The sequence below is a fragment of the Squalius cephalus genome, assembly GCF_949319135.1.
Source record: "Squalius cephalus genome assembly, chromosome: 18".
Taxonomy (NCBI): domain Eukaryota; kingdom Metazoa; phylum Chordata; class Actinopteri; order Cypriniformes; family Leuciscidae; genus Squalius; species Squalius cephalus.
The window spans coordinates 20041882-20064430 of NC_137139.1; the positions used below are offsets into that span (position 1 = coordinate 20041882).

General features: G+C 37.2%; 1 protein-coding gene across 8 annotated transcripts in view; it reads left to right on the plus strand.

Annotated features, from left to right (window-relative positions):
* Positions 1–22549, plus strand: part of rap1gapa (RAP1 GTPase activating protein a) — a 74082-nt gene that overhangs the window by 23290 nt on the left and 28243 nt on the right. For 6 of the 8 annotated variants that reach the window (XM_079848696.1, XM_079848697.1, XM_079848699.1 and 3 more), the window contains exon 3: positions 7544–7640. In XM_079848696.1, coding sequence (XP_079704822.1) covers positions 7544–7640 — 97 coding nt within the window. Of the gene's footprint in view, positions 1–3498; positions 3668–7543; positions 7641–20610; positions 20647–22549 lie in introns of those variants that run through there. The other 2 variants (XM_079848703.1, XM_079848702.1) reach the window with 2 other exon arrangements.

Genomic DNA, 22549 nt, shown 5'->3' on the forward strand with positions numbered 1-22549 from the left:
CCCAAATCTTTAAGTTTGCAAGGAATAAAAAACATGACAACTCTCGGAGTGTTTGGCATGGTAATGGATACAATGTTGATATGTTTTGTCTTGGTGGAATAGATCTGCTTTGCTGCTGCTGTTGGTTATTGCTGATGCTGCAGAGTAAGTACAGGACTACTGTCAATACATGCACAACACTCTGCTGTGAGCAAGTAAGACCTGCTGCTGCTCTACAATATAGCATACGTGAATTACCCGCAGCAGATCTATACAGGTGGAGCTGGGGAAGGTAGAGGGTTTCCGAAAGCGCGCTGCAACTGCTACAGCAAATGCTGACCAAGTATTTGAAGATTGAGCAGCAAGCTCATTGGCTACTGATACAGCAGGAACCAATCAGCTGTGCCCTATAGAGAATGACGTGATTGCAAACAGATTGAGTTAAGGACCTATCAGCCTGTGCTATCTAGAGTTTCATGACAGAACTTTGTATGTCTATAATCAATAAATGTACGGCAAAGTAACAGTGCAGCGCAAATGACTTTTTCTCACTTTTTGTATGTCGAATGAAAGAAAGAGTGGAGTATAGTGAACTCCTTTGAGATCCCCCCCCCCCCCCCTGTGCTTAAGTTTGGGTTGTCACATTATTATTCATATATTCTAAGACATTTTGGATTATCATTTGAATAGATTAATATTCTAAGAGTATGCAGGCATGGACTCCTGGAGGAAGAGTCTAAGCCTTTAGTCAGAACGGCACAATGTATTAGTAATGCTGCTGTCAGAGATTGCCACTTCATTCAAAAGCATATAAAAGCTCACCTACACAAATCCAAGTATTGGTTTCAGATCTTGTGGTCTGTGTGATTCAGTTTACAATTTTTATATGCCAAATATATTTTTAGTCTGAGTCATTCCGCTTTTGTTGTTTTGTCTTTGTCTCCCTAAAGACAGATACGGAGTCAGGAACCGAATCTATTTTATGACAGAAAAACAGCTTTTTCTCTGAGGCTGTTGTCTAAACTCACTAACCGATCTCTGTTTTAACATCATTTTTGTACTGCTCTCCACCTCTCAGAGGACAGATGGAGTTGCTGCAACACCTGCAAGGCTCAACGGTCTCCATTAGAAGTGGTTTAAGTTATCAGGGAGAGTAAGAGATCAGATATGAGCTGCATGACAGCTTCTGGGCAGTCTGAAAGACTCGGCCCTATTTTAACGATCTGAAACGCAAGTATCAAGCGCGAAACGCAAGTAACTTTGTGGGCGGGTCTTGGGCGCTGTTGCTATTATACCGGCGGGATAAATGACTCTTGCGCCCGACGCAAATCTAAAATGGGTTGGTCTGAAGTAGCTTCATTATTCATAGGTGTGGTTTGGGCGTAACGTGAAATAAACCAATCAGAGCGACATCTCACATTCCCTTTAAGATTGGCGGATTGCTATTATAACGGCGGATTTGCCAGGCGCACGCCAGGAGCATTTCACAGCCGAGGAGACCGACGTTCTCGTCAGGGCCGTAAAACACAGAGAAGTTACATTGGGGATGGGAGAAACCCACCCAAATTAGCTTCGGTTAAACAGGCGTATAATAATTTGGGTAAATGTGTAAGCTAGATTTATGCCTATTTTTTCACATCTTCATGGACACCACAATGATTTCCCTCGTGTGTTAATATTTTTCCTTGTAATAATGTATGGTTTTCTAAAAATGAGAACTGCTGCGTCTGTGTGTAGATGAGAGAAGCAAAGTGCATGCGCGTTGTGCACACGCTACATTGATTATGGCCAAGCGCCCTTAAAATAGCATATGAATAACATGCGCAACGCACCACTGACTTTAGACTAGGTTTTTCCTGGTCAGTGGCGGAATTGTTTTCCAAACCTGCAAAACAGCACCAGGGAACGTTTCCGCCGGAACACGCTTCCTCTTTGCGCTGAACCGCCCCTGGGAGCGCAAGTTCATTTCCTAATTTACCGACGTGCGTCTGTGGAGGGAAAAGTCCACTGTGCACGGCCCGCGGGTGCAAAATAGGAATGAGACATGCGTCGGTGTACAAAGTCAATTGCGCTGGGTGCAAGATAGGGCCCTCTGTGTGAGATGACAATTTTATATTTTATATATATATTTTTCCCTCCTTTTTTTGATGGACTTTGATTTTGACATAAGCTGTGTTGTCTTTTTATCTGCCATCTTCAACATTCTAATAACATTCTAATAATAAATATGCCATCTTCATATTTTCTATCTTCAAATTCTAATAGCAACCCTTTCAGTTCAACGTGATCTTCTTTATTCTCTGAATGAGTTGCACATGAGCCGTGTGTTTTTTCTGATTTCCAAGTCCTGCAGATTATGCTCACTAATCCTGCGTTATCTCTTTGAGTTATGCTGTGGACAGCAGTATTTTGCTGTCATATGTGTTGTCTTTACAGACATCTGATGCAGTAAGGTGCTGTCTGTATGTTTACCTTGGCTTATTTGACTGGTTGTGTTTTTAGAAGCATCTGAAAGAAATGGTTCACCCAAAATGGGTATACTGCCTCCAAGTTGGTAAGTTGTCATAAATTTGTATGACTTTCTTTCTTCTGTGGATTCAAGCATCTTGAATGGTATATTCAAATCGATCTTTGTGGATTCATGTCCGATATTAAATAAATTCTTTTTTTTTGGTCAAATATGATTTATTAATTACAAATCATCCTTTCAAGGTGGATCTTTTCATTGAATTGGTTGATCTAGCTCAGAATTTAAATACAGTGCAGGAATCATTTAGACCACTTTTAACTATTTTAAATTGTGATAATGTCACAATATTACTGTTATTACTGTATTTTTTATTATGAGCAATAATAAAAATAATAAACGTCTTGTTCAAAACTGGAATTATATATATATAATTCCATATGTATAACCTTAGATTCATAAATTACCTTACACAAATGTAAATTATTTCTTAAAAAATCATACAGGTTTAAAATGGCACACAAAGGATTCATCTTTAATTGTTCCATCTATGGACGATGTTTGCTGTCACCCCTCTAGTGTGACAAGCCGGGACGCTGTTTCAAGATAATACTTCCTTTATTAAATTCCCATATTGTGTTTGTAAGAAAATGACCACAATGCCTCCATAGATTCCCACTCATTCATCTAATCCACTTCTTTTACATTAAGAGCTTTGAATTGATCCTTAACTTAAGAGAAACAAGCTCTTGAATATATAAAACCTCCCTGGAGGCTCAAGAGAGGATGTCAGGAACAAACAAAGAGCAATTTGTCTAAAAAAGCATGTTACGGTAGGATTACAGTTTTCTTAAATGAGATATAGGACATAATTTGGAAGTGAATTCGTTGCCTGAGCAACAGTATGTGATGGGGAGGTGTGTGTTTAATTAAGGCAAAGCACGATGAATGTAAATTGCAGCCCCATCAGACAGCTCAGATGGACAGCCCTCAGTGTGTGAGTGAGCGGGGGAGGGGACGGGTGCGTAAGAGCGCGAACGGGGAGGGTGAGAGACACATAAAGAAAGAAGAGAGAGGAAAAGAGCAGTAGAGTAAGAGCAAGAGAGCGATACAGACAGCAAATGAAGTGATAGTGGGAGGATCAATGTTTCTAGCAGGTGTGTGGCTGACTTGAGAAGCTCACCGCCAGACGGGAGAGGAGATCCTACATCCATCCACGCAGTGAGTAATCGCACTGTATCTGTGTACAGGAATATCAAGCATGACAGTTGTACAGGGTTTGGTATTTATGGCATTTGCCATCCTGGTTAGGAGATTGGCGGGACGGCCAAAGCAGTTGGCAGGTGTGCGGCTCATAAACTGTGTCATGTACAATATGCTTTTAGAGACGAGCAGATTTCCAGAGCCTTCATTAACTCATACAGAGAGATGTTGGGAGATTTTCTATGCAGTAGAGAGACAGCATTGAGGACATCTGCGAGCAGTAACTGACGTTCGTTCACGGATCATCGTTTACAATTAACTTCTTAACGGGTGACCTACCAACATCTTTTGTCATGTTCCAAGCTTCAGTGCTGCTCGTGGAAATCAGGAATTGACTTGTGAGCTTTTAGTGCTTTGTAGTTTTCTCCAGTGTCACATCTGAGACCATAGTTCATATTTCATTATAGTTCTTCCTCCTTGTTTTATCCTGCATCTACTGTGGTTACACAAACTCGCTGAAGACAGAGGTGAGATGGTAATGAAACATTGCTGCGTGGTAGCAGAACCTCAGGAGTTAATGGTTTATGTAATTTCACATGTAACTGCATTCCTCTTATTGGCAGACTTTAAATATCTGATTTACTCTCAATCGAACTTTGCTCAGTAAACCGAGAGGAAGGCAGGGGGAGAGGGTGGGGGTGATAGAAAGAGGTTTGGTTTCAATTTTTAGATATTAGCAGCTGAGAGGAGAAATATTTCATGTCTTCATCAATTGGACAATTAGTATGCTCAGATGCTGGTGAATTAATCACAAATTAGAGATTAAGAGGTGAGGATTGTCAGTTTGTCTGCCTGCTAATGTTAACTTCATGATGCAGTTCTGTAATAGTAATGCACCACTATTAAAATTTGGGATGATGCCATTAACCATCATTTTATAAAATTATTATTTTTAATTACAAATAATTATATAAAATAATTATCATGATAAGTCTATATTAAAATGTGATACTGTTTTGTCTAAATACAATAAAAACACTAAATTCTAAAGTGATTTTTTAAATGCTACAAGTACAAGGCATCAACATTTTAATGTACAGTAGGAAAAATTATATTCTTTTTGAGATTTGCGTTTGCATTTTATAGATTTTTTTTGTTTTTAAAAATTAACTTTAAGTGAGCATTAATGGTGAGAAAGGTCATCTAAATGAGAAAATATGGAAAATGACTTCATATACAAACGTATCAGTTATGAATACCGATCAATTAAAGCATGTGCATCCCTATTCTTTCATGACTAATATGTGACTAATATCATGACTAATATGTTTTGACAAAAAGATTGAGATGTTTTACTGGAAAATCTGGCTGTATTTTTATGAAGTAAACTTTATTACACTAAACTGCCTCAAGAAATCATAATTTAATTAATACAAAAATTTAATTAAACTAATATAATAGTAATTGTTTTCCATGATGTATCATGTTTTTAATGTCAAAACGAGCTGTGTTTGAGCATTAAATAACGACTGATATAATGTTATGTATAATTTCATGGCTGTACTCCAGTAGTGTAGTTTCACAGGGCTGTGATGCCGGCAGACTTCAGCAAGGATTTTGTCTGTTTGGTGCATGGTATTGGTTTCTGGGCTGCTCAGCTGTAGGGAGTGAAATAATGATCCCGGTTGTGAATGCAGAGCGAGAGCGTTCCCTCAGCAGTCCGGTGGGAATTTCTTGCCTGTGCAGGAAGAGAATTAGTACACTTGAATTCGAATTACTCTGTACTGTAATAAACCAACCAGATCTACGTGTCAGTTTAACAGTACAGTAAGTTACCGCTATATCAATTCACCACCACATATTGATCCTTTAATAATCAATTTTAAAGTGATCCATTCATTGAAGTTAATTTAAAGGATGGGCAGTAAATGGAAATTGGTCTAATAGAGCATATCAGCAAATGGACAAAATACAGCATGAGCTGTGCGAGGATGTTGGCTGCTTGGAGAGATTTTGTTTTATCATTTGTTTTGGCGCTGACCTGTGGTTCATTTAAGGTCTGTGTTCCAGCACTGCAGATCACTCCATTACATCACATCCATTATCCACTGCAAAAATTCACGCCACCTAGACATCTATGGATGAGTTAAAGGCAAAAGTTCACTTAAACTCCCTTAAGTGAGTTATGGTGCAATCTGAAGGTTAATTTAAAACAAGCCTCAAATGATGGTTTGCGGTAAATGGCCATATTTTAAAAATCGAATTTACCTATAAAGTGTCTGGTTTTGATGGATGGCGGATAGAATATGCAAGCAATGGGGCGGCTGCTGCCGTAGAGCTCAGACTCTCCTTTTGACTTTCTCTTACAAACTAGAGAGATATCAGAGGTGCACATTTGAAATAGTTCTCAACTTTATTAACACTATTACAACCCCTCCTTGATGTCAAAAAGAAGGATTTTCCCAGATATGGATCTTCAGATAAGTCTTTTTGCCTGAATATGGTACAAGCACCACACAGGTCTTGAGAATGAATTTCAGTCAAGAGCTGCACCACCTTTTTACCAGATGTTAAATGCACAGAAACACTGCTGCACTGTATAGAAATTATTTATATTTTCAGGGTAAATACGCCTCGTTTGTGTTCAGATCAGACTCACAGATTCCACCTTATTCATGAATGCATTGCAGATTGCATTTTCAGTACTAATTTTATGGGCACATTTGCTCAGTTACATGATTTGTATAATTCCCTTATGCTTGTACCAGGTATGTGTTAGCGTACAATTCCATTTAATTGTACTGAAGATTTTATAGTTTTCCATTTCCTGAATTACCATGGAGGATGTGTGTTGCAGCAATGGGCGTTATCTTGTTGGACTTTCTGGTGGATTGCCCGTCAGGGTAATTTTTTATGAAAACATTTAGCAAAGAATAAATTCACCAGCTGTCTTATTATGGAGCATTCAGGGCCATTCTTTAGCTCACTTACATCGTCCTGAACCGTATTTAGCCTGCATTGTAATACAATCTGTTTCTCCTCAACTAAAGTATAATGGGAAATCTAATCATGGCCGCATGTCAAAACAATAGGAGTCTGAAAAAAATGTGATTATACCAACCCCCGCATATATTGCACATCACCTCTACAACTCCATGGAGCTTTGCACTGACAGAGAAACCTGCTAATCTAAATGCAAAAGCTTGCACAGAGGTGCTGACCGTACGTCCATGTGGGGTGGGGGGAGGGGGGTTTGTGATACAACTGTCATTATTCGGGCTATTACAATGCTAAAGCTTCCTCTGCTGTGACCCCATGGCCTCTGGCCATTTAGAGCAGTTATTCTCAAGTGATTTAGCATCAGGTCCCACATTGGACATTAAGTGGTAACTCATCACAATACAAACATATTATATTATATAGGGGTGTATCGATATCCTCATGTTACGATTATATTATTAAATTGTATTGGCTAGATTTGCTACTGACAGATTAATTTGTGCTAAATAACTATAAAGATTGATTGGACAAGACAGCCTTTCATTTCAGCAACAAATTATATGTATTATATTATATTTTATTATCTATAATGACAGATGCATTTGGGTATATGGGAATCATTTTCTTCCCTTTATAAAGTCAATAAGCTTTTTTTTAGGGCTGTCAAGTTAACAGTAATTTATTGTGTTTTAATTATAAAATAAAGAACAAGGTGAAAATTAAGGCAATTAATCATTGACTGACAGGCCTAAACTATTTGCATTTCACATTGTTTTCCCTGCTGTGACCCTTTCAGAAGGTTGAGAACCACTGGTGTAGTTTTATTTTGTGGTGTAATTTGTGCACATGTGTACTGTTGAACAGACCTGAATTGAACTGTCTCCCTCATTACAGGAAACAGGATGGAGGAGAGCCTTGCATCTCTAACACACTAGATCCTTCACTGTTCCAGCCATCACTGCCCCATCACACCGGCCCTGCGTTCCTCAAGGTATCACAAAGCTCCTGCCAGCCTGCATGCTGAGAGTCCTTCCATCCTGCCAATGCTTGACTTCTGCTTGCTGAGTCTGTCTCACCTCCTCTGACCCATCTGCTACATTACTGTGAGCCTGTGTACAACTAATACTGATTTGCATGAGGCCAGTGTTTAGAGGGATGATTACGGACTTTTCTGATTGACATGCCATGCAGTTAAATGAGAGTTGTAATTAAATGTCAGATGCTATTAATTAACAAATGTCAGGCCAGTTTCTCAGTCACACCCCTTATTTCATGAGACAAACTAATGCCTGTCAAAATAGTATTGATTAGGAAAGGTCATTTATCTGTTGACAGCTGGTCAGTGACTTATAGCTCCAAGGATTCAGCTTTGTGAACTAAAACTGCTCACGTGACCCTTTAAGTAACAGTTCAAACAAAATGAAAATTCTATCATCATTTAATCAGCCTCATGTTGTTCCAAACCTGAATGGTATTAAACATTAAAGGAGAAATTAATTTTTTTTTTACTCTTTTCTAAGTGGTTACAATGATCAGGGAACTTTCCAGCTTCAAAACTTTCACACACACACCAAACAATATTCCAAGTATTTTGAACCCATCCAATAGCTTTGTGCGTGAAACTGACTGAATGAAGATCGAATAAGTGAGTGTGAAATCTGTGAATCATTCAGGTTGGTTTTGTGAACAAGATTAATTGATTCATTGTAAAGATCTGACTCAAAAGATTGATTCCTTAAATCACTACTTCTCTCATTAACTTTCATGAAGCAAAGAGACCTACTGTATGTTTCCAATGAAAAACGACTTCGGTTTTGTTTCACTCACAAAGCTTTCTTATGACTCCAGAACACATGGATGCAAGAAATTACCGTATGAATTTGTGATGCTTTAATGATGCTTTTTCTGCCATTTTGGAGGTTGAAAGCCACAGTTCTCATTCACTTTCATCATACTGAAAATGGGCAGGATATTTGTAAAAAAATTCATGAAAGAAACAAATTCAGGGCGAGTAAATGATGATGTAATTTTTAGTTTTGAGTGAACTAACCATTTCACTTTGTATATCCAAATGCCTTTTCTGAGGTGCATCACTACAATCAGTTCACCAAAAAAAGTGAACTTTGAAAAGTGAAAAGTGTTGAAGCTTCAGTGCTTGTGCTAATGACTCACGCAGCCAAACTTGTGACTCATGCATGAATTTCAACTGCATGGATGAACTTAAGCTGATGGAAAGCTAAAATCTATTTTTTAATAAGAAAAGAGTTTTTTATGTTCATACTGAGCTACTGCACAAATCAAATGTATTGCTTTTTTATATCTGCTGATCCAAAAATCGCCTATCACTCGAAACAGGGTCCTGAGAGAAATAATACAAGGGCCATTTAAACCCTCTTTAAGTCAAATGTTATTAGTTTCACTGTTGAGCCATGTTTAGTTTGGAATTGTTTGTCGATGTTGGCGATTGTGTCCGACAAAGTTAGATATGAGGGTCAGGTTGTCAAAGCGCAGGGCTAAAGAATAAGATCCTTTGTGTAGTGTGTGTAGTGTGTGTAAGTAGTTTGAGTGATGTCGGTGTGTGTGTAGGAGATTTTAAGGCTTTTAAACTCGGTGAGCTCAGCTTGTGATTAAGAGGATAAAGTTTGGGTGATGTCAGAGTGCTTTAACTGCATCCACAATTCTGCACCATAGCTTATAACACAACAGAGGATAATTTCACGTGAATGAAATGGGAGAAAGAAATGAATGGAAAATGAAAAGAGTCTTTGGAGATCATGTCTAGTACATTTTTTTTGTTAGTCAATTAAATTAAAACAAAAATCATATGAATTTTTGAGCCTACCCTGGTAAATGGAAAAGAATGTGGAAAAGAAGCATCATTCCATATTTTCGAGGCAATTTTACTGCTCGTTATATGTTTATATTTTCTTGGTTGTGTTTATATTAAAAATTTTGGACAAAAATTAACATTCTGTCATTACTCACCCCCATCATTCCAAACCTGTATGGCTTTCTTTTTTCTGTAAAAATAAAAGTGTGTTGTTGTGGGGGTTTTTTAGTCAATGCATGGTACACTGTAAATATTGTTGGTTTAACTTAAAAAAGTAAGCTATCTGGTTGCTTTAAAGTGCCCCTATTATGCTATTTTAAGTTTCCTAATGTTGTTTTGGAGTCTCCTATAACAGGTTTACATGCACCAAAGGTCAAAAAAAGTTAAATTTTCTCATAAAATACATTTGCACATCACCACATTTTCATTTATTCTCAAACGGCTCGTCAGATGAATCAATCTCTCTAAATCCCTCCTTTCCACGAGCTACTCTGCTCTGATTGGCCAGACGGCTCAGTCTGTTGTGATTGGTCTACCGCGTACAGCGCGCATATCGAAAACAAAACACCCATTGCCATAACAACGTCAGCTCTGCGTGTCCTGAGGCTTCCTACATCGTAAACTAAACAAACTAACAATGACGTCGGTTTTACCATAGCAATCCGAGCGCGAGTCCGATGATGAAACATTGGAAGAACTAGTTATTCAACCCGAACCTCCAACGCAAGGACGACTTGAGCAGGACGTTTCTCAGTGATACACTACTCAGTCTGAGGTACATTATGAGATGTTGCAACTGTAATTCCTCACCATCAGCGTTAACAAGTGCATGTCCATCAACAAAGGGATTATTTTACTTGTACTTACTCATTTACCAAGTATTTTTCTAATTTATTGCGGTGAACATGTGGACATGCGGTGAACAGTGCATACATTAGCCGAGCTCTAGCGTGAATGATTGATGTAAACATAAACCCACACAGAGACCTACACAATATAAAACTCAAAACTACGTATTTTGATCACCATCTTTTAAGAGCAAGCGTTTTGCGAATCCTGCATTGAACTCCGAGATTTGAGAAGTCGTCAGTAAAATACAGGGAACACAGCAAAAGTTTAGGATTATACTGCTGTGGTATGGTGGTAAAGATGAATTTTAACCATTGATTCTTCACATGCTCATCCTTGGGCAGTGAAAAAAAACTGGCTTTACCTTCACATTGTAGAGCACAGCGTCTTCTCAACATGATGCTGTCCAGTATCCACAGGAATCAGCTGCAGTGTTTGAAGGGGTTCAAGTTTTCCCTGGTGTCTGCGCGCTCAATAAGTGGGCGGGCAATATGCTAGTGTTTCTTCTTGACGTCACAACGAAGTCGACTCTTACTTTTGAAAGACAATAACTTTATATACAGTGCACTTTCAGATTTAAAACTTTTCAGTGTGTTTTCATTCACTTAGAGCTATGTTACACACTACATAAAAGGTCATTTTCAAAAATCCATAATAGGGGCACTTTAAAATTTTGAGTTCATTGAAATCAAAAATTTTAGTTAAGACAGTGGAGTTTGGTTTAATAAATAGAAACTCAAAATATTGTGTTATCTGAAACACATTATTTATTTAAGTTGATTTGACATAAGTTGTGATAACAAATCATGAAAATATTTTTTTTTACAGTATAACTAATCCTGTTTGGTTACCAACATTCTTAAGAATATCTTCTTTTGTGTTTAGCAGAAGACAGAAAGTCATACAGGTTTGAAATGACATAAGGGTGAGTAAATTATTTCACCCCCCAAAAATTGAGGTGAACTATCCCTTTAAATATCATCTTTATGCCAGATGTTTCTGCTGAAATTAAATAAGTACAGTATAGATATACAGTATACAAATGAGACAGTTACTTGGCAGAGTAAAAGTATAAAGTAATACTATTAATGTGGATAGTAGTCAGATAAACAGGTCTGAGAATTTGATGAGAAATGTTTGAGTTCCTATTGAAATCTCTGACTTTTATTGCAGACGTGTGTACTGTATCTTCAGGAAATCCAGCATCGTTGACATTGTTGAGATCTCTTCTGAAGCTCTGAATAGGGCACACCTGACCTAAAATTATGGGATCTTTTTCTCACGAGACAAAAGTCTCAATTTGCTCTCCATTCCATCTCATTGTGAGAACATTCAAGATTATAAATAGATCTAATTTGTGCTTATTCTGTTGGTTATGGGTTTACTTTGTGATTATTTGTCTCTTATTTGTACTTATTCTGTTGGTAAATTTTTCCCAATTCATCTACATTTGTCAGGTTTATCAAAAAGTACAATTTGGACCCTGCACATAAATAATAATTTTACAAATATCCACCAAGAGACGTGTTTGTGCAAATTTATAGTTGCAATGAGAGCAGTTCTCCACTGGATTGTGCTTTGAGCAGTTTGATGTCATTTACATAAGAGACTGCCAAGTCAGAGAGGATTTTAGTTTTACGAGTCATCGAATTCTGACCCAGTGTGAGATGCAAGTATTTTTTTCACCTCTGACGTACTTGCTGCAGGCCTGAGACGCCCTTCTGTGAGGCGCTGCTGTTTGAACGCTAATGGGAATGTCTCGCCGTTCTTTTTTAATTGTTTCGAAAGCACAAAAAATTATAACATGCAGTAGCAACAAAGGCCTGCAGTGTTAGCGTGTGTTAGATCAGCTGTAAAACAAGGAGCATATGGGGCTGCCTGCTTCCATATGACACCCCTCTGCTGTAAAGAGAATGGACACTAGCAACATATAACTGAGATGATTGGCAGCATCTGCAAAGATCTAAATGAAAATAAATGTCACAAACTCATGATGTGGAAAAGCTACAGTGCTCACGGTGCCTGTCTCACATTTCCTATTTCTTTCCCCAGTAATTTCCTTTTGATATCTAATCTCATAAAAACGTTGAAAAGCCCCCAAAAATATATATATATATATATATATATAAAAACAAGATCCTATGTATCCATACAGGCCTGCGACACCGCTTGAGAAACACTGTTTTAGAAGATAGTGAGCTGCTCTGGAGAGGAGCACTGCTTTTCTGCTAGTCTAATAGCAGCATCTTCTAAAGTTAGATTAATTTAGTTTAATTTGTGCTGAGCTGAGGATGGTCATGGACAGGACAGAGAGAGAGAGACTGACTAGAGAATCACATGAAGGGGATTATTAATTAAGGATTGGCCTGATTTCACAGTGGAGATAATGCCTCTGACATCCTTGTGCATCAGTCCAGTAAGCCCATCAGTATGCCTTTCTCTCTCTGAGCTCTGTTGAAAGACAGGAGATTTTTCTCCTCATGTTTGTCAAACAAAGTTTTAGAAAATTCTAAAAAAATTCCAAATTTAAAAATTCACTTTGATCACCCCTTGTGCAGATATGACTTTTAAAAAAAGAAAAAGAACTTTCTCCTCAAGAAACAGTGGCCACAAAATATATTTGGACACTTCAGCTACATTAAAAAATGTATGAATATCATTACGTTCAGACTAACTTAAATTTTCGGAGCCATATTTGCTTTTACAAGCAAATCGCGTGATCAACGGTTGTAACCAGAAAGTTTCCGATAAATTTTTTATCTTCATTATCATTTTGAACATTCAATTATCAATTGTTTTATCTTTAGGAATGTAACCTAAAGCTTATTTTGATTGAAGTGTATTTGCACTATCATGTTCAAAAAAGAAATGCCATTGCTTCGATATTTTGTTATATAATGCAATGACATTCTGTGTATAAAGTGGCGAAAGTTTGGAAAGAAGTTTAGAGCTTACCCAGGTTATATTTATTTAATCAAAAATACAGAAAAAACAGTAATTGCAAAATATGATACATATTATAACATATTAAAGTAATTGTTTTCTATTTTAATCAATTTTAAAATGTAATTTGTGATGACAAAGCTAAATTTTCTGCATCATTACTCGAGTCTTCTGTGTCACATGATTCGGTAACACTTTAGTTTAGGGTCCAATTCTCACTATTAACTAGTTGCTTATTAACATGCATATTACTAGGATATTGGCTGTTTGTTAGTACTTATAAAACACATATTAATGCCTTATTCTGCATGACCATATTCTACATCTCTTAATCCTACCAATACCTAAATTTAACAACTGTATTTCTAATAGTTTGTTAATAGTGAGAATTGGAACCTAATCTAAAGTGTGACACATGATCCTTCAGAAATCATTATAATTTGCTGATTTGTTTTGCAAGAAAAATGTTGGTCTGATTATTTGTCTATCTTTTAATTAAAAAAAAAAAAATCCATTGGTATATTTTTGTTGTTATTTGGCTGAGGCTAAAACAGAGATAACCATACCAGCTCTTTATCATTTCTTAGTCACAATGTCTCTTTAAGACCAGTTAAATAGATTTGTTCATTTCTGCTGATCCCTGGAGGCATTTCCATTTCCAAATCCACTCACTGACTTTAAGCTTTATTAGAATAGACTGCCAGTTCTGTCTGGCAGGTTGGCATGAATCATAAATAACTATGAAAAAAAAAAACTTCCTCAGAACATTTTGGAAAAATCTTCTACTCACTTTAATCTCAACAGTAAGTCACTATAGTTCAACCCAAATGTGCCGATTCATCTGTTTGCATAGCCATAAAATAACAAAGATTTATTTCTGGGTATATTTGAGCTATTTATAACAGTCAGTTTTTTGTACAATTAATTAATGATTGGACAATTTATTGTCTACCTCTTGTAAAATATATGATTATTCAGCATCTTCAATGAGTCCAAGCTATGCGAGAAGATTAGCTTACAATGTGAACTAATTAATATATTCATGATCTTAGTCTTTTTAGAACATGTTGTTCCAATGCAAAGTCAGTATTACTTTTGATTATAAAAAGGCAGTTACTGATCAAACAAGGTTGTTACATTTTAAATAGATCAAATATTTTAGTGTATCAGTGGTTCCTTGAAATGTTGTGAATTGATTTTCAGGCAAAAGTCATTAATGATCATTGGGCAGGCTCTGCTGAAATCTCCAAACAGAATTGAAGTGTTAAAGGTCGATCAGAGTGTATAAACGGGATAAACGGGACAATTCACTCAAATAATGATACCAGTCAAATTAACAACAGCCGCTGACATAATAAGCCGTCATTCTTGCTTCTCTCCTTTACACCCTCTGAGACATCATTCATCATACTTTGCTGGCAAGCCTATACTGATTGCACACTTAGGTGACAGCGTGCTTTAATTGAGATTTTGTCCCAAGACTCAGCGGTCAAATTAGCTATAGGATGGCCTCTGCATGTTGATCACCTAGCATTACTTCACTTTAGCCAAACTCATGTCTTTACCTTTAGAAACTATTCTGAGATCAGAAGAACAATTTTTAGTTTGGTTAATGTGGCACAAACCTGTGCACAAAGAGAAAATGTCAACATTGATCAACTGTTTCCTCACAAAAGTCTGTGTACTGAATTCATTGTATTTGACAGGTGAACGTGATTTCATCGAGTGCAACATGTCCCAGAATCTTTGTTGATCCTGGAACAACATTCTAATCAACCAATCAGATTTGAGGGATAGGTTTAGAGTTTATGTGAAATATAGGCTTACAATCGGGATTAGGTGCTCCTACATAAGTATTATTCACCATTTCATTATTTCCCCCTGATTTTAGGGATAAGTAATGGGTAGGGTAAGGTGTAGGGGTATGGATAAGGTTAGGACAAAAATTTTGGACAAAGATGTTGTTCCTGGATCAACAACTTATGTTGATCCAGGAACATGTCTTACTTGGCAAAACCACAGTGAATGACATCCATAAAAGGATACAACCCTGGTTGAAAAAGTGGCCTTGTCTTCTGGTCTCCAGTCATACACCAGACTAGAAGTGCTACGCCGTACCTCAGACATTTCACAGGTAGCGTACACCAGACACATCATTCTGGGTATATGTTCTGATATTTTCATTCCGTGAGATGAGATTGTCTGCCACCCGAGCACGAGCTCTTGAAGCTCTGCCCTCTGTGCCGGGAGCAGCAGCTCATTTGCATTTAAAGGGATACACACACAAAAAACGACATGTTTTTGCACACCCCCAAAAAGTGGCATGCTGTAAAAAATTATCTGTGGGGTATTTTGAGCCAAAGCTTCACATACACACTCTCGGGACATCAGATGAAAAAGGGGCATAATAGGTCTCCTTTAAAGACATGATGCTTCTCATCCAGTGTGCGCCCTTTACGCTTTGTTATGCTAATGTAAGATGCTCCTGGTTGGAGGATATAATTTACTAATCATAACCCGCCAAATTGGCTAGTAAGTTAATACGTGTTACACACCACGACTTATTGTTTCATACATTTGGCAGGTTGGCGGGTATTAATTTCAAACCCTGGTTACAATGTTGCACTAGGTTTTGGAACAGAGTTGACGAGTCAGTACGACTCTGCTCAGGCTTGTCTGACTGAAAGAGAAAAGATACAAGCTCAGCTCAGTTTTATCCTGAACCCCTCCCAGTGACAGAAAGAAAAAGTACAAGACGGAGAGAAAGCTAATTCTGTAGGTATGCAACGTCTCTTCCACAACTCAGTGTTCCCTGAGAGAGGAAAGACTCCAGAGCACCTGGAGTTAAAGGATCTTAATGCTTAAATACACAATTAGACTTCAGGTTACAGACATGCACGCACCTCCCAGAGTACACACTGCAGTCTAGTGCTGCCCTGCTGGAGTTTTCTCACTTTATTGACATGGAACCTGCTGGAGCTCTCTGGGCTGAATGTTTCTTGTCACTTCTGAGGACAGAGGACTTTGTAGCTTTGCAGCCTCCACACCATATTTTGCTTTTTGAAAATTTCAAATAGAGGTTTTGGATGTTACTTTTTTTTTAAAATGGCTAAAAGTCAGAATGCACAGCTCAACCCACTGCAAGTGACAGTTACTCACTGGAAAAGACCTGATGGAGTAAGTATGTTAAATCTGCAGTCTAAACAAAAATATTACATTGGATATATGCTGGGAGGTTAAGATCTGTTTTTTCAACAGTGTTCAAGTTCAGCACACACTGGGGAAAAAGTAGAATTTGAATAAAATTATTCTGAATAGTTCATTCTGTGCAGCAAAATATTGCTAAAACCAACAGCAAGTAAACTGTAAAATTACTCATTTTACTTTTAATAACTGATTATGAGTGTGAAGAGAGCAGGATAAATTTGATTTGTGCAAGTTCTGGCATCTCAGGATATATTTCATGCTTACCTGATACATTTGCATGTTCTTACAGAAAAATATCAAAGGTTTTCCTTTTCCTTGTGCAGCAATTTTTAATGCAAGCAAGAAAAGAGAAAATGGATTTTCTCCCATCACTGACAGAGCTGCTGTCAGTGTAAACTGACATGCACTATAATTTTGCTGCAGATTTATTTTTTCAAGGCTAATCACTGTCCGTCATATTCAGTTACCTTTTTATCTCAAGATCAAATGGATTTTGCCTTTTTAAAACGGTCCTCACATCCATACATATGCTATATGATTCAAAAGATTAAATGTATTTCCCCCTATGTTGCAGTGCAGGTTAATATATGTAATATATATATATATATATAACAATATTATATCGTATTATATCATTTCATTATATTTATAATATTTCTGTAATCCAATAGGTGTTTGTTCATCTGTGGATGTTTGTTTAGGGAGGATACTAATTACTGTGTACCATAAAGTGCACATGATTCAGAGTTTAGTAGTATTATAAAATGACTTTACTATCTGGTGTTTGGTTAGTCATTTGGCTAAAGAGGCCCTTTGGTAATGTGTTTGTGGTGCAGGACTCTTCTGACCTCGTGTCAGTGGTATTTCACCTGACGTGGTTCAGTTTCCTGAAGTTTGTTTTCAAGACAGCTGTAGGGTTTATTTGCCGATGGTGGAGGACTCACACAATGTACTCAACAATGTGCTATACAGGACACAAAGTATTTGTTCAAGACTGTGAGAAATTCATCCAGTCTACAATCTCCACAGATCGAAGATAATTGTTTCCACTCACGTTCATGTTGTCTTTGGGTCCGTCCCAAAGGCTGGACAGAACACTACTGCCTGTGCCTTGGAAGTTTTCCAGGCTAGAATAAGCTCACTAGAGTCACATCAGCTGTCAGTAGATAAGAACATGGTAATGCTTGTGGGAATCAGTCAAAATAAATAATGAGAAGTTTTAGGAAACAAAACAAGTGCATTTGAGATGTAGAAGTTAAATATTACACATGTGCCATGAATTTCAATCATTTCTGCTTCTGTGTCATATTGCTAATTGGCACATGGGAAATTATTACAAACTACTTCAGCAGCCAATTATAACCAATTATAATTTTATGCAATTATAATAAACTTCATAGCTACTAAGACAATCAGCTATAAGCAATTTTTTTCCAAATATGTGACCCTGCACCACAAAACCAGTCATAAGTCGCACGGGTATCTTTGTGGCAATAGCCAACAAAACATTGTATTGGTCAAAATTATAGATTTTTCTTTTATGCCAAAAATCATTAGGATATTAAGTACAGATCATAATCCATGAAGACATTTTGTAAATTTCCCACCTTAAATATATAAAAAATATACTTTTGTGAGTGGATGCAGGAAAATCGGCAACAGAAATGGACAACTTTAAAGACGATTTTCTCAATATTTCGATTTTTTTGCACCCTCAGATTCCAGATCTTCAAATAGTTGTATCTCGGCCAAATATTGACCTACCCTAACAAACCATACATAAATGGAAAGCTTATTCATTCAGCTTTCAGATTATGTATAAATCTCAATTTAAAGAAATGTAAGACTGGCTTTGTGGTCCAGGGTCACATATGAGAGCTGTTGAATGAGTTATATATCTCTATACATTATCTCCATCTAAAAATCATGCTGCCATTGGGCTAAAGAGGAAATGCCAGTTCCACTGTATTCTGCATGAGTTAGGCCAAAACAAACGTATCCACCAGCCAATATTGAATGTACTTGGCCATAATAAATCATGGAAGGATCCAAAAACACTTTCATACTCCTAAAGAAGGTTGTGTTAGTGTTAAAGTGCCCCTATTTTAAAGGTTCCTAATTTAGTTTTGGAGGTCTCCTACAATATATCTACAGGCATCCATGATCAAAAAAACACTTTAATTTATCATACTATACATTGCATTATCACCTCTTTTCTTGCAGTGTAATGGTTCAAACAAGGATTCGGTCTCTCTAAATCCGTCTTTTCTGAGAGCCTACTCTGCTCTGATTGGTCAGATGGCCAAGTCTGTTGTGATTCGTCTACAGCAGGGGTGTCAAACTCAGTTCCTGGAGGGCCACAGCCCTGCAGAGTTTAGCTTCAACCATAATTAAACACACCTGATCAGCTAATCAAGTCCTTCAGGCTTATTTGAAAACTGCAGGTGTGTGTGTGTTGAAGCAGGGTTGGAACAAAACTCTGTAGGGCTGTGGCCCTCCAGGAACTGAGTTTGACACCTGTGGTCTACAGCTTACAGCGTATGTCAGAAACAAAACGACCATTACCATATCTGAATTTCAGCTCTGGAGCTTCCTCAGCATTTGTATGCACAGAGATACAAACAGTAACAATGTTGTCGGTTTGATCATATCAATTCAAGCCCGAGTCCTCATCCTTTGGAAGTGCATGCAAAGTGGATTTGCTCTCACAGTGCAGAAAACAGCGTCTTCTCAACATGTAAACAAAACAAACCAAACTCTTCCAGGCCCCAGCTACAACTACAGTGTTTAAGAGCGGGTTAAAGTACACATAGTTTGTGGACAGCCAATAAAGACCATAGGCTAGCATTATGCAGATTGTTAGAAAATGAAATAGGAATTACTGACGACTCGTTTCGGGCAGTTCAGAATCGGTTCTTTCCTTTGCGAGACAATAACTCCATTTATAACTCCATTCACTTTGATTTTTGAAAGTTTGCAGCCCTTTTACATTCACAAACAGCTACTGTACATTACACAGCACATGAAATGTAATATCTGAAAAGGCATAATAAGGGCACTTTAAAATCTGTATTATGTGGAAAAAACTTTCCATCCCATTAAAAAAAAACTTTTCTATGAGTTTACTTATATAAGTTAGTTGCTAAAGTTAACTGGCTAATAAAATGCAGTTTGTTGTAAGTAGGAGTATGGCTGCAGTCTGAGTACTTTAAAGGAACATGCCGACTTTATGGGACTTTAGCTTATTCACCGTGTCCCACAGAGTTAGATAAGTCCATACACACCCTTTTCATCTCCGTGCATGCCGTAACTCTGTCTGACGCACCCACCGCTAGCCTAGCTTAGCACAAAGACTGGAGGTAAATGGCTCCAGCTAGCATACTGCTCCCAATAAGTGACAAAACAACACCAACATTTTCCTATTTACATGTTGTGATTTGTATAGTCAAAGCGTGTACAAATAACAAGGTCACATGAGACACAGCCATCCTCTAACCGTATACATACTGGGAACTATATTCTCAGAAGGCGAAGCACTGCTACTTCGGCGGAGTGATTTACTCCAACTCTGAGCGAACTCTCTGCTCCTCACCACGGGGCTTCTCAGCTGCTGCGAGCAAATCACTCCGCCCAAGTAGTTCGCCTTCTGAGAATATAGTTCCCTGTATGTATACGGTTAGAAGATGGCTGTGTCTCATACTGTTATTTGTACACGCTGTGACTATACAAATCACAATATGTGAATAGGAAAATTTTTGTGTTATTCTGTCATTTATTGGGAGCAGTATGCTAGCTGGAGCCGTTTACCTCCAGTCTTTGTGCTAAGCTAGGCTAGCTGTGTGTGCGTCAGACAGAGTTACGGCACGCACAGAGATGAAAAGGGTATGTATGGACTTATGTAACTCTGGGGGATACTGTGAATAAGCTAAAGTCCCAAAAAGCTGGCGTGTTCCTTTAAATGATGAGAGATATATGAGATATTTTCATTAGGTGTGTGTATCCGACATACTACAGTGTGTCGTGTGTGTTGTCAGCCACACCCCTCTCACATCATGAGAATGTAATCTAGGGGTCAACTCTGAACTCATCTCATCTCATCTCATTTCATCTCATCTCCTCTCCTTTCTTCCAGACTACTGATTTATTTGAAATGATTGAGAAAATGCAGGTAATGTGTTTCTTTTACTTTTCTCGTTTTTTCCTCCCCTCTGCCTTTCATCTTTGATGTAGATGCTTTCCATTAACCCCTGAATCAGCTGTCTTCACTGGCTACGTAGTTGCACTTGCATGTCTTTTGCTGTAGTTGAAGGTCATCCCAGGAAATAATGAGGACATTTATTCATTAAAAACCATAAGGATGACCCCGGGGCCAGTCATTTACCCAACCAGCACTGCATTGACACTATACTGTATCTTATGCTCGTTGTTCATGTGTATGTGAAAACATTTGTTGTTGCAAACAACATTGCTCATATAAATATAAAAAATATATGATTTTTAATTATAAATCTGTTTGCATTGCAATTATTGCAAACTAAACCTAATTTATGTAGTTTTTGTGTTAAATTAAAAATATAACCCTTTTTGAAACAAGTATTTTTTTATTCTTTTATGGAGCAAGTTAAAGTTATATATATTTATTTATTTATTTATTATAAATACATATTACAAAAAATGTATTTATTGCTGGGCCCTGATTATCACAGTCTTGCAGTTGCTAAATCTACAATGAGAACATGATTTGAATTTGTGGAGAACAAATTAGTCCCTATCTAAGGTGCTTAAATACAAGATCCTGCTGTTGAGTACACAGAGACATATTGATTTTAGTCATTTGATATTACTTTTGTTATCTCTAACTTAGGACAGACAGATGTCTAACGATAATACTGTAAGTGCACTATATGCACCTTAATGTTTCAGAGAACAATATGACATTGAAAATGGATCTGATTTACTGTTAGGTTGCTTCTGGATGACATTATAAAAGTAAAAGAGAAGCTCATCTAGATGTGCAAGATGTTTTAAACGACAAATGTGTTGGTATGTATATCACAGTTGGTCTGCTAGAATTCGTCATCAAATAGATTAGACATTCGATCTCTGTTGCATCTCAAATCTACAGCAGTTATCAGTAGAATCATATTCAGCCCTGAGAGGGTTTCTTTTTTTGATCTTCAGCATTTTAGTTAAAGAAGTGGACAAATGATTTGATATTTGCTACTTCAGGATGTTATATTTTGTAATAATGGCTGTAAATAGCCTTGTAAATATTTGAACGTCTTCTCCCTGCACGCTCACAATCGTGTTTTGATCTTGTGTTCCACTGTCTGCAATATTCATAAAACCTGATTAAAGAGAATAAAAAAGTTCATTGTCTAAGACTGATCTAATATAGATCTATACAAATATGCTCTTTTAAAATATTGTTTAAATGCACGTGAGCTTTCTTTTAAAAAGATTTTATGGCCCATTATGTCGTTTAACTTTTTTCATGCAATCTTTCCCCTGGCGATTGCCTGTTTTATCCTTGCACTGATGTTTAATCTCGTGTGGATAATTTTAGTCTCATTTTTATTAATTACATAATATTTTCTTGTAAATCATACTTTTAATGTGAAATAATTTCTCACAATGTATTGTTTTTTTCCAGACCTCTTTAAGTACAAATTACATTACAGTAATAACATTAATTAATATATTTTTATTTTTGCTAAAAGGGAATTTGCTAAGATTGTATTGTTCCGCTAATTGCAGCTCAAGCCCCATTTGCAAACACTGACAAATAATGACAATTAATTATTATATTGGTAGCACTTTATTTTACAGTCCTGATCCCCATGTACATACAATGTACTTATTATAGTAATTGTAATAACTAGGTACTTACCCTAAACCTAACCTTAACCCATGTAGTTACCTTTTATTACCAAGTACTGTTTTAGGTGAATATCCTGTAAGTACACGTTGATGCACGTACTGTAAAATAGTGCAACCACTACATTAATTTAAATACTCCATGTTTCGTGCCAAAATACCATGCATAGAAGTGAATTGCTCCTAGGAATGAT